The sequence below is a fragment of the Peromyscus californicus genome, unplaced genomic scaffold, assembly GCF_007827085.1.
Source record: "Peromyscus californicus insignis strain IS unplaced genomic scaffold, ASM782708v3 Scaffold_17__1_contigs__length_78620276, whole genome shotgun sequence".
Lineage (NCBI taxonomy): Eukaryota > Metazoa > Chordata > Mammalia > Rodentia > Cricetidae > Peromyscus > Peromyscus californicus.
In genome coordinates, this window is record NW_026294469.1 from 53,061,842 (window position 1) to 53,075,059 (window position 13,218).

The following is a 13,218-nucleotide window of genomic DNA, read 5'->3' on the forward strand; positions in this document are numbered from 1 at the left end:
TTACAAAATCTAAAGGAAGAAAATTCACATCGAAACTGGCAAATTAACCCTTAATTACCCCCATTTATTTATTATTAATTATCCATTTCCTAGGAATTGCTTGTCAGATAAAATGTGATTTAGGAATTAAATACATCAACTTTGGAAAGTGTTGAAATTTACTTTTTAAATCAATAAGTTGTCAATAAAAAAACAAAACAAAACAAAAACTCTGGATTCTCAGGTGTCTGAACAGCCAGATGTCTGAAAGAAACATATAAGCACTCTTGCCTACAACAAGTTACAGAAATTCTTTTCTTAGCAGAACATAAAGCAGTTATTGTTGCTTGACAGGTGTGCTAGGGTTTACTCAGGGTGAGTAAAGCTAGAAGAATGCATTGATGTATTTGCTGGAATCTCCCTGGCAGTGGATGGATCCATCCAGAGCACCCCAGCCCGTGGTTCCTACCTGGTCAAGCAGCCCCATGAGGAGCACAGGCAGACTGGAGTACAGCACATTGTAGAGGGTGATAAACCAGTCCTCATACGCCGTCTGCAAAGGGAGAAGAGAGGCTCTGTGTCATGCACAAAGACAGACTGCAGGTCTGCTTTCTCCAAGTGGGGACCCCATCCTGAAGAGAAAGCATCCCTCAGCCACCCCTGTACAAAACACGAGTTAGTCTATGCAGTGGGTAGCACCACAGACCTTTCCATGGCAACAATCCCCTCCCCTCCTCTCCTTAAATGTATGCATGAGAACACTACAAGAAGGTTTTGCTAAAAGACTCTATCCTGATGGGTAATGCTAAAAAAGTCAGTGTTCATTAAAAACAAGATTTTATATTTTGTGTTATGTGTGTGCATCTGTGTATGGGTATGTGTACATGAGTGTAAGTGCCACAAATGTCAGAAGAGGGCTTTGAGTCCTCTGGAATGAGAGCTACAGGTAGTGCGAACCACCTGACAATGGGTACTGGGAACCAAATTCTGGTCCTCTGTAGGAACAGTAAGTCCTCTTAACTTTGAGACATCTCTCCAGCCACGGTCATCAGTATTGAAATCCCTTGTGAGTGCATTAGAATTCTGAAACTCAGTTGGAATATTTAAAACTGTTTAATACTTAAAAAAGAATATGAGAACTAGTTCATAAGGGCTGGCAAGGTGGCTCAGCAGGCAAAGGGCCTGCCACAAAAGCCTGGTGACCTGAGTTTTGATCCCTGGTGCCCAGGTAAAGATGGAAGGAGAGAACTGACCCTACAAAGTTGTTTATCTGACCTCTACATAGGCACCGTGGTATGTGTGCACCTACACACACACACACACACACACACACACACACACACACACACACACACACACACAGATGCACATACAATCAACCAATTAGTAAAATGCCTAAAAGAACTAGCATTTTGTTCGTGCAAAAGTTCTACTGAACAAATAGTTTTAAAGGAATAATGTTCCATTACCTGTGCCGAGTAGCCATTGAAGAAGGAGTACCAGAAATGAACTAAAGTAAATGCAAAGTTCTTGTAAAAGAAGTATCGGAGGAACTTGCACATCCTTATGTAAGACCACCGGCCATGGACCAGCAGCAACCTCTGTAGATATCTGAACTGAGCAAAAGAATAGTCACTGGACATGACAGCTTGCATTCCTTCTTGTCCACTTATTCCAACACCAATGTGGGCAGCTATGGGGCAGAGGGAAAAGAAGGGCGGGGTCAGACACTGCTTCTAAATCCAAGCCTTGAGCAACTCAAGACTTTCCACAGCAAAACAAAAACAAAAGCTCTTGCCCACCCCGCCCACCCCATACTTGTCAGAGGGACAGGTATGCTAGACCAAGCACAGGCGGGACTCCATAAATACTTGTGACAGGATCTCAGGTGGGTGGTGAATTCCATTTGGATTATCTGCCCAATACATCAGCCATCTCTTCCACCTACAGGGTGAGCCCCAGGCACCCTCATGGGCCACAGATGAGTCAGCTGCACGTCACTTATGGTAGATATTGCAAAACTAGCCTTGTCAACCTCCATTCTCCCTTGGTTGTAAGTAGAGAAGGCAGGAGGACAACCTGGCATACTTTCCCAGACAACTGTAGTTGGTCTCGTTGGGGCCCACTGTTTAGATCCACTCATGACTAGGAAACTGAGGTGACCTGGAGTCTAGATTTTTTTCTCCCCTTTTTGATATTTCTGTAGCAGAGTTCATATCCACTTTCGGCTGCCCAGATACTGATAGGCAACCACGAAGGCTTGTCAATTGAGAAGCACTTCAGAGGGATCTAAAAGGTAGAAGCTCCTCTAGTGAGTGGTCCAGAGGCTACAGATTCAGCCTAGAAACTTCTTCAGTCCATTAAAAGCTTTTGAAGGCCCCTATAGCCCTTAACAAGCTAGCTGAGAGAAAACTTAGGTTTGGACCAGTCCATCTCTCCTTTTGGGATCCTGGAATTAGCAAGGAGGTGTGCTAGTGTCTAGAATTTTATCATGTAAATTATTAAGTGTGGAATGGATTTCTTTTTTTCTGAAGGTCTCTGAGAGCGTAAGAAAGACAGACAGGCAGGCAGACAGACAGACCAACAGGCATTGGGTTCCTCATGTAATTTTAGGTCCTGATTCCAATGTCTTTCTGAAGCCTGGCTTCTTAGCCACAGTGAGACATCTTTACATTTTTTTGTTTGCTTGTTTGTTTTAATTGATTTTATTTTGAGCTTTTGTGTCATGTAGCTCATATGCTGGTCTCTAACTCACTATGTAGCTGAGGATGGCTTTGAACTCCCAATCCACCTGCCTGGTGGAGTTCTGCTCTCCCATGTCTGGTTTATGTGGTGCTGTGGATGTCACCCATGGTTTTGGGCACAATAGGCAAGGACTCTGCAAACTGACCTACATTCTCAACCCCTTTATATATTTTTAAATTAATTTTTTTCTTAAGCCAGCTTTATCTTCTAACATTCCTAATTAAAATAATTTTAACTGAAATCAATTTTTAAAGGCCCACTGTAGCTTTAACACACACACACACACATACACACACACACACACACACACACACACACACATACACACACACACACACAGAGAGAGAGGCACCCATGCACACACACATGCACTGAGGAGGAAAAGATTTCCAGAACTTTGTTAATCCATCTAATAGTCATTAAATACATTTTCAAGTTAGATAATCTGGAATTTTGTCCAGGTCTTAAAAATTAACATAAACAATGACAGTGAGGTCTTTTAGAGAAAATGTGTTGGAGAACACAGCCATCACTCCGACCTCAAGAAGTGACTTCACACTCTACAGTTTCCAAATAGAAAGAAGCTTCAAAAATCCAGCCCCAATTTTGAGGCCAAAGTATGTAAAATTTAAAACATAACTATAGGAAGTTAGTTGTCCAGGCCTATGTTTTATTTATACTTTGTAGCTCTAACAGAGTGGAGTGGAGGAGAGGGAATGGAAGGGGAAGGGAGGGAAGGGGAGGGGAAGGGAGGAAGAATAAGTGATCCCATTTAGTGATTTACAACCCTTTTCAAAACACATAAATAGTGCTTACAAGCAGTTGTGGCTGCCAAACTGCTTTCCTACCAAACCACGGCCTCTTTCCTCTCTGAACTGGCAACAGAGAGAAATGTTGAGATTCCCAGTGGTCTGCCAAGACCTGTGGAAGAGGCACTCTGTCTTAGGCCCCGGTCTGCAGTCCTTTAACTTTTCCATGGAGCAGTGTGTGAAACCGAACACAGCTCACAGGGTAACTGAGGTCAAACAAACTCTAAGGCAATACTGTTTCCCCCTAAAATCTAAAACACAACCTAGTACTGTTGTTTTGCTAAAAGATGGTGCTTTCGAATTGCCTTCTAAATAATTGTGTTTATTCCCATAGATTGGTGCTGCTCTCAACCTTGGTCACACACACACACACACACACACACACACACACACACACACACACACTCATGCCCCCACACATACACATGCATACATGCCCACACACATACACATGCACATATGCGTGCACATACACGCACACACTAAATAAGTAAATGAAAATTTTAAAATAAAAGTTTAAAGTAACTTCAGAAAAATGGGCTCACATGAGGTTTACTTATGTTCCCTTGCTTTGCCCTCTCGAAGGCAGATGGCCAACCCAGGAAGGAAACTTTGGAAGGCTCCATCATTAATAAAACGACAAGTCTGTAAGGCCCCTAACCTTCCAGGACATCGAGAGGTCTACATCATAACTGAAAAAACTCACGTTTGAGTTATTCCTTTGACACAAGTGGTTACAGTCATGTCAGGGTACATGACGGGGAAAATAATCCAGAGCTGGCCACAGAGGAAGGAGCGATCTACTCAGAGCAGGCAGTGGCATCTGTGTGGTGGGCTGGGCACAGAGCAGACAGCGGAGGGGGATGAAACTGTCAGTGGGAACAGACAGGCGTGTTGATAAAAAGCAAGAAGACATACGTTGGAAGGCTCTTAGCACATACCAAGGAGGAAAAGAGAAGACTCTGAGGAAAGAAAGAGATGGTTTGTGAGTCATAAAACAGGCTGGATTAAAATCTGGCCGTATGTGATGTGCTGAAGTTCCCCAGCACAACAGGTCATGCATGTATGTGTATAGTCACGTCATAATTCACCTTAACCGCAACAAGGCGATATTGCAGAGTTAGAGGACAGAGAAGGTACTTTACTTGTTTCAGATGAGAAAATGGGTCTGAGATGAAGCCCCAGCTGACGCGGGAGTTTGGTAGTAAGAAGAGAAGCCTCAGGTCAAGACAGCTTGGGTGCTTTCATAACATTATAGAACTTGAAAATCCATAATTTGAAAATCTAAAGTGCTCCAGTGTGAGAAGACAGCTGAGCAGCATTCAAAAAGTGAAATCCATGCAATTTTTCCCCAAATGGAATATCTCCAAAACCTGGAACACTTTGGCTAGAAGATAATCCACCTATGTTACCTAATAGTACTATAGGCAGAAAAAAAAGGAACCAGGAATGGACGCACGGGTGAGGACCAGAGGTCTGGTCCGCATGCTCTAACTTCTGTGTAAACATGTCTCTGCATGACAGTCCTTCAGTGGTGAGTAGCTAGGATCCTCCAACTGGAGAAAAGATCATGGACTGTGCTAGGGAGAACAAGACCGTGAGATTGTGGTAGAATGTTTTCTTCAGGACTCAGGTAAGAAAGAATAATATCCACAAAAATGAATACCAGAGTTAGCAGTTCATGCTGAGTGCAGCAAAATCTCTTGCAAAATTTATTACATATCAAGGGTTTTTATTGCATTAAGAAAAAAAATCAATTTTAATTTCAGTGCTCCTTAGTTTTTAATCAGGATGGAAACAACAGTTAAAAATATTAAGTTTTTTGATAAGCCCTTAAAAATACAGGAAAGGAGCCATCCCGAGGGAAAAAAAAAAGCCACACTGCACATAAAAGAAACTATAATTTTCCCAGCTACAGCTCATCTCCTCCTATACGTTCAGCGAGTCCCATACCTGCTGGACATACTGCAGGCTTCCTGAGGGTAAGTCAAGGCAGGGCATGACTAAATGCCTTCAGGATTATGTGTCTTATGATGCCTCAGCCATGGGACCTGAAGACACAACCCCCCTCCTGTTCCTACCACGTCTGTCCAGCAAGGTGGGGTGCCACAGGCCACTCACACACAACTCACTTTTGATCATGTTCACGTCATTGGCCCCGTCTCCAATGGCCAGTGTGATGGCCTTCTTGTACCTCTTCACCAGATCGACCACCATGGCCTTCTGCTTGGGGGTCACGCGGCAGCAGATGACAGCGCTGCACTCACAGGCCAGGTCCACAAAGTTCTTCTGTCTCTGCTCCTTCTTCTCTTCCAGCCTTCTCTTACTCTGGGTCCGCATCCGCCTCTCTTCCTCTGTCCTGGGGAACTTCAGCTTTAGGATGTTACCTCTCTTGGTCTTTTTCTCTAGAAGGATCTCATTCTGTGACATCGGAGGGAGAGAACATCACCAATCACTTTAGATTTTACACCAAGAGGACCACTCCCAAGACTCAAGTCATGGGAGCTTTAACATTGATTATTTAGCTTTTGATTAAAAAAAAAAAAGACTTACAATAAGCATATAGAAAATATGCGTATCTCTAAGGGAAAAGTGGAAATGACCCACTTGTCAAAATACCTGAATAACCAATTTCACCATTTTGCTCTAATCCCTTCCAGATATCCTCTAACATTAAGACTCAAACTTAGAAAAATCACACTTGTTTTTATAGACTAAGACTTTTAGATTGATAGGCAGTTAGTATGCAAAGCCATCAAGAATGGTCCCAACGGACTTGTTTGAGTGACAGGTGAGGACTCACTACTGATACGCACCAACCAAGAGCCAGTGATGATTAAGGCACGGTTTTCTCCAGGTGGAAAAAAAGGTTCATACGCAGGGGGTACAAATTTCGAAGAGACGCCACCTCTGTTTCTCTGATTCTCCATCCTCGTGTGAAGAAGAGAACTATGGGAAAATAAATTGAAGTACATAAAACATACAACCATAAAAGGCACTAGATTGTAATTTATTTTATTTTATTTTTTGAGACAGGGTCTCACTATGTATCCCTGATAGGCCTGGAGCTCACTATGTAGACCAGCTGGCCTTGAACTCACCAATCCCCCTGCCTCTGCCTCCCAAATGCTGGGATTAAAGGCATGCACCACCACACCTGGCTCTAGACTTTAATTTTGACATCACTTTTTAAAAAATCATGTTACAAAAGTACCCAGCATGACATTTATCACATTGCTGAATGTGTAGCTCAGTAGTGTCCAAACTAGTCACATGTTGTAGAGCCAATCTGTCTTGGGAAGCTCACTTGTTTTGTGACTGGCTCAATGTCACTGATGTCTTCAAGGTCACCAGTACTAGACCCTATGCTATACTTTCTTTCCTTGTGAAAGGTGAGTGATATTCCATTGTATGGATATGTTGAGTTTTTGTTTATCCAATTCATACCTTAATGGACACATGGGTTGCTTCTGCCTCTTGGCTATTGAGAACAGCGCTCTATATACATGTGGTTGGGCATATATTTTTTTTTTCAAAATCCTGCTTTCCATTCTTCTGAGTAGGTACCCAGGGTAGGACTACTGAACAATATGAAAATTCTATTTTGAATGCTCTCAAGGAAGGCCCATACTGTGGCCAGGTGCTTTTCACTCCATCAACCCACACCAGTGTTCCGATCCCTCAGAGCCTCCCCAGAAGTTAACAGTCACATACATTTCATCCCACTGACGCACACAGAGTCTTGATCCTCTTAGCCTCACTGGCATTTGTTATTTTATTTTTTTTCTTTCTTTTCTGGTCATCCAGAAAGAAATCATATTCTGTGACTTTGATTTGCATGTTCCTGACAATTCATGATGCTGATCGCTTCAGTATGGCCCTTAGCCACAGTGCCTCCACTGTGAAGAAATGTCTAAGTGTTGGCTCCTCGACCGTAGGGGCACCATGTCCTTGGTACTTTACCATTTGTCAAAGACCCAAATAATGATGCGGGTAACATAAGCAAGAGAAGGGACGCAGTCTTGATGTGACTTTCCCCACTCTACTGTATGACAGAAAAGAAGCTGATTTCCACATACTCAAAATTATATCTGCTTTTCAAAATTCTCAGTGCTTGATTTTTTTTAAGATTTATTTTTATATTTAGTTATGAAAAGTATGTGTCTGTGTGAACGTTTGTCACATATATGTGGGTGCCTGAGCTGCCTGACATGGGTGCTGGGAGCCGAACTTGGGTCCTCGGCCAGAGCAGGATGTACTCTTAACTGCTGAGCCACTGCTCTAGCCTTCTTATTGCTTTAAACCAAAAAATTATTATAATGCTTCCATCTGATGGGAAAGTGAGTCATGGCGTTTTAGAGTGGAAGGGGCCAATCTCCTCGTGTTACAAATCAGAAAATGAAGGGAGAAGGAGACGATGTGATTTTACTTGCAGGGAGTCCATGGGAAATCTAGTATAAGGATTCAGGTCTCCACACCCAGCCTGTGGCTTTCTCCATTCAACACACACCACCATCATTCTTCATTTTCAGAAGCAGGTTTCTCGACCTTGGCACTATTGGGATCTTGAACCAGATAACTCTCCATCCTATGTGGCCACTTATTATAGAATATATAATTTCTATAAGGTTTAACGTATCCTTGGCTTCTGCCCACTAGAACCTGATAGGACCTTCTTCCCCTGTGACACTCATCAATGATATTTTCAGACACTACCACTGATGCCTGAAAGGTGAAAATCAATCCTAATTCGAACCACTGCTCCCAGGCCGGTGAGATGACTCAGTGGGCCAAGATGTTTGCTGTACAAGCCTGAAATTCTTCCCCTAGAACCCATGTAACAGTGGAAGGAGAGAACTGACTCTAAAAAGTTGTCCTCTGACCTCCACATATGTGCCATGGCATGCACAATAAAACAAACAAACAAACAAACAAATAAATAAATAAAACTTAGAAGCACTGTCAAGAGGATTGGGTATTTATTAACTTCCACATCATTTTAATTCTCACTTTCAAGCTCAAAAATAAGTGAGTACATAGGTCATTAAAAGATTGGAGCAGAACATGAAGTTGCCTATGCAAACCATTTGATAGGAACCATCATTTCAAAGAACCATCTAGAAAGATGGCTCATCTCTCTATAAATGGAAAGCTGGCTGAGAGAATGTTCATAAAATCTGATGTTTGTATAAACTTCTTGTTTAGTTTGGCTTAGGCCCAATCTGACACTTTCAAAAGAGAGATCGGAAAATTAAGTCCCCCCACCCCATGTATAAAAAGTAAATAAAACCATATGGTACTTAACCAAATTGCTTGCAATTAAAAACTACTTAAGTAAACACGCTTATTGGTATTTAAAAAAACTTGCCAATTCAAAGAGGCATGGTTTATGTGCTTTTATCGAGGCAGAAGTGATTTATATCACAAAGCTAGTAGCAGCAGATTGCCTAATGCACTGGAATGGCTTGCAGAGTTGACTGCATTCGGAAGGCCCATCAACTCCATCCTGTGCTAGGACACACAACAGATGTGTATTAACAGCTTAATTTGACTTTGGCCATTAGACAAGACTGTGATTAAAAAAAAAACAACTTGAGGAATAAATGGAACGATTAAGCTAGCAGTAAACGCATCACAGGAAGTGTATAGCTTGTAACAAGACTGCGCCTTTACATTACACGTTTCCAGGTCTGCTGCAACTGATTAGGGGCCAATGAATGGCCTAGCACAAGCCAAGGCTTGAAATACCAAGTGTGCTCTCTTTAGAGACTGCCAATAAATGACCTATCTACACGATATAACGCACTAACACTTTCATTCTGGGACAACTTTTATTTTTCTCTTTTAAGTCTGTTTCAAAAGATGAAGTCCCTAGAAAAGGGATATACACATAATTCATATTAATTTGCTGGCAATGGGGCTCAGGAGGTGGTTCAGTGAGCAGTGACTGCCATACGGGCTTGAAGACCTGAGTTTGGGTGCCCAGTACCCATGCCGAAGGCTGAGTATGGCTGTCTCACTTTTTTCCAATAGACAAATAAGGACATTTTCTAAAGAATAAAGAAAAATGGCTCCTTACAGTTCTTGGCTTCCTCTAAGGCTGAAATATGTATAAAATGAGCTGAACTATGGTAGCATGGGATTATCTATTTCATTTGAACATGAAAAAGAGACTCAAGTACATACCCTAGCTCCAATTTCTCCCTATTTTCTGCCTTCTGCATCTAGTCTTGACTTGGTTTTTTTAAAAAAATCAATCAACAAAAAAACTCAAGCTACTATATGCTCTCACACTGGAGGCTCAGTACTTACCTATTTCCTCCCATAGTGGTACTTACTCTACATCTTCCCATAGCGGGTACTTACTTTATGTCTGCCCACAGTGGGTACTCACTTTACATCCATCCATAGTGAGTACTTATTTTATATCCTTCCATAGTGAGTACTTACTTTACATCCTTCCATAGTGAGTACTTATTTTACATCCTTCCACAGTGAGTACTTATTTTACATCCTCCTATAGTGGGTACTTACTTTATGTGTGCCCACAGTGGGTACTTACTTTATATCCTCTCCATAGCAGATAGTAGTATCTTCTGTAAGAAGTTCACAGGCAAAACCTATGTTTTCTGCCGTTTCTACAACAGATTAAAATTAAGCCAACTGTTATTTCTACTTGTCTAAACCATGTTGAGTATCCCTTATCTGAAATGCTTGGGACCAGAAGTGTTTGAGATTTGGGACTTTGGAGTGTGCACACACATATACATGATATCTGGAGGATGGAATGTAAGTCTAAACATGAAGTCACTTGTATTCCAGATGAACCTTACACACAGCCTGAGGGCAACTTTATATAAATCACTTATACAACTTTATACAAATCACATGTGTTTTGACCATGACCTGTGTATCATAAGGTCAGGTGACATTGTATCAAGGCTCAAAGAATTTCAGATTTTAAGCATTTGAGGTATTCCTTGATGGCATTTTCAATTCATGATCCTAACCACATTCAACCAAATATGCTGTTTTTCTGTAGTAATATATAGAAACCACACAAAAAAGAAAAATTTTTCTCTGTAATGAAATAAGTTGGAGTCAAAGTCTAGTTTGAGATACTCTTAATAATCAAGTGTACTATGTTATCAACCCAGAAGTTGGTTGTATAATGAATCAATGTCCATTAAAATACTAAACATTCAGATCCTGTGGCTTAATCATGAGGCTAAGGGTTGGGCAAGGATGACTGATTCTGTGAACTCTCACATGGGGCTGCTACTAAAGACATCCTGTCGTTCTTTCCATTAGCATCCATTTGGTGTTTGTCAAAGGCCAGGGTTGTGCTTCTCTTGGGAGAGTGTTGGAGCAAGAGACAGTAATTTCCCAAGGAAGGCTTGGAGGACAAGGCACCAACACTGAACAATGACTCACCCAGTTCTAAGTTTAAATGCCAAACAATTTCCTAGCACATAAAATATTTGTCATAATTTTCAAGACATCAGATAGGCAGGGAAACCAAAGCTGCTGTGGCAACATTTTGCATTGTTTTAGTCTATGTTCAACAAATGGAAGAGTGCTGGAGAGAAAGCAGAGACAGGGGCATGGCCTTTCCAGGATAGGAGCTCACTTCTGGCTGGAGGGATAAGACAAAACTAGGCTTAAATCCCAAGAAGCAAGCTCTGCTGCTGAGAGAGATCAGGGAAGGAGATGGTCTGTGTGGGCTGGACCAGGAGGAGGGGTTTTAAAAGGAGGGAGCACCTCCATTCCCACAGGGTGGGAAGTCTACGAAGGTCATCTTAGGCAAAGGAATAGCAGCTATAAATCTTGTGACTTAACCGACACCCCCCTACATGATGGATTACCCTTTTTGTCTCCTGTAAGCACCCAGATCTTAATGTCAGCTTTTGCAAGTTTTGAAATGGTTTCTGGAACTCCATCCTGTAGCTTGTCTTCAATAGCTGTGGCTCCCAAGAGCTGGAATAGATATTAAAAAAATAGCATATCAAAAGTGTCTTTAGAGGCAGTTTGACTAGTCTAAAGAAGGAGCATAATCATGTAAAGAGGACTAGTGCTCTGATGGTGATGGCTGGTACCACTATCAAAGGCTTGCACAATTGATGCAAGCCAAAACATTCAAAAAATGTGCTTCTTCAGGGTTTAATTTACCAAGGCAGAAAGAGCAAGTACAGACGCTGGGCGTGGGGCCTCACCCTGAAAAATCTAGCACTAAAGAGGCAGAGGTAGAAGGCTGACTCATAAGTTAGAGGCTAGCCTGGGCTACATGCTGAGTTCTCTCTCAAAACAGAAAAGTGCAAGCACAAAAAGATGTTAAAGTCCCACTTTCATTGTGTTTGGGGCTGTGCAAATATAAGCCTCTTTCTCAAGCTAAAGGCGGTACTACCCTTTGGTTGATTATTTCCCATTAATATAAATTCAAGAAAACCATGTATGACTTTCAAAACATTTTAATTGTTTTGATTACCACAATTCAAATTAAATTGCCTTAGTAATTCTCCCAACGAAGTCACTAAATGCTAGGTGCTTTTGCCATTTTAATAGGAAATGAAATGTCTTTACTGCTATGACTTCAAGGTCAAGCTGAGCCACACAGTGAGTGCTAGCACAGCCAGGCCAGTGTAGCAAGAAGCCTGCACTACACCCCCACCCGAAAGAAACACAGACAGAAAGGAAGGAAGGAAGGAAGGAAGGAAGGAAGGAAGGAAGGAAGGAAAGAACGAAAGAAAGAAAGAAAGAAAGAAAGAAAGAAAAAGAAAGAAAGAAAAAGAAAGGAAGGAAGGAAGGAAGAAAGAAAGGAAAAAGAAAAGAAAAAGAAAAAAGGTGTTTTCTCTTTTGGTTTTTGTTCTGTGTTATCAAATTTTATTCTGTTTGCTGAACAAGAAAAATTCAAAATGATGTAGCTATTTGTACCAACTGTACCCATCAAAGAATTATCTCTAAACCATTATATCAATGGCGCAATAAAACACAAATTTTAATTTGTTCAGAATGTCAAAGAGAAAGTTATTAATGCTGAACTCACAATCAAGTCCTTCTCAATCTCTTCATACACTTTATCCAAAGCTTCATCCCGGTTGGTTGAGGCCACACTGGCAGCCATAAACTTTTTATTCCATTCTGCAAATTCTTTTTCTTCAATTTCCTTGTAGCACAGGCACAGGGTTCTGAGAGTTTCACTAGCAAAGACCTGTTTTATTTACAAGATAAAATCCACCCACGCAAAGAATAGTTACCTTCCAGAAGATTCATTTTTAAAATTACATTCATACTTACATTTATACTGTGTGTGTGTGTGGTGTGTGTGTGTGTGTATGTAGTATGTGTGTATATGTGGTGTGTGTGTGTTTGTGTGGTGTGTGTGTATGTGGTGTGTGTGTGTATGTGGAGAATGTGTGTGTTTGTGTGTGATGTGTGTATATGTGGTGTGTATGTGTGTGTGGTGTATGTGTTTATAGTGTGTGTGTGGTGTGTATGTGTGTGTGATGTATGTGTTTATAGTGTGTGTGTGTGTGTATGTGGTGTGTTTGTGTGTGTGTGTGTGTGTGTGTGTGTGTGTGTGTGGCAGCTACAGACTAAGTAGTCTACAACAAAGGCATCCGAGCTCAGTGACCCAACACTTCCCTCCGTTACCCTGACATATAGAAATGCTCTTTTTCCTTCACTC

The 13,218-nt window shown here is 41.5% G+C and overlaps 1 protein-coding gene across 1 annotated transcript in view; it reads right to left on the bottom strand.

Moving 5' to 3' along the window:
- Nucleotides 1–13,218, bottom strand: part of Atp8b1 (ATPase phospholipid transporting 8B1) — a 130,907-nt gene that overhangs the window by 9,565 nt on the left and 108,124 nt on the right. Inside the window, exons 18-24 of the mRNA XM_052742318.1 lie at nt 12,577–12,741; nt 11,399–11,510; nt 10,096–10,171; nt 6,350–6,482; nt 5,666–5,954; nt 1,449–1,672; nt 449–532 (exon numbers count right to left, since the gene is read on the bottom strand). Coding sequence (XP_052598278.1) covers nt 449–532; nt 1,449–1,672; nt 5,666–5,954; nt 6,350–6,482; nt 10,096–10,171; nt 11,399–11,510; nt 12,577–12,741 — 1,083 coding nt within the window. The remainder of the gene's footprint in view (nt 1–448; nt 533–1,448; nt 1,673–5,665; nt 5,955–6,349; nt 6,483–10,095; nt 10,172–11,398; nt 11,511–12,576; nt 12,742–13,218) is intronic.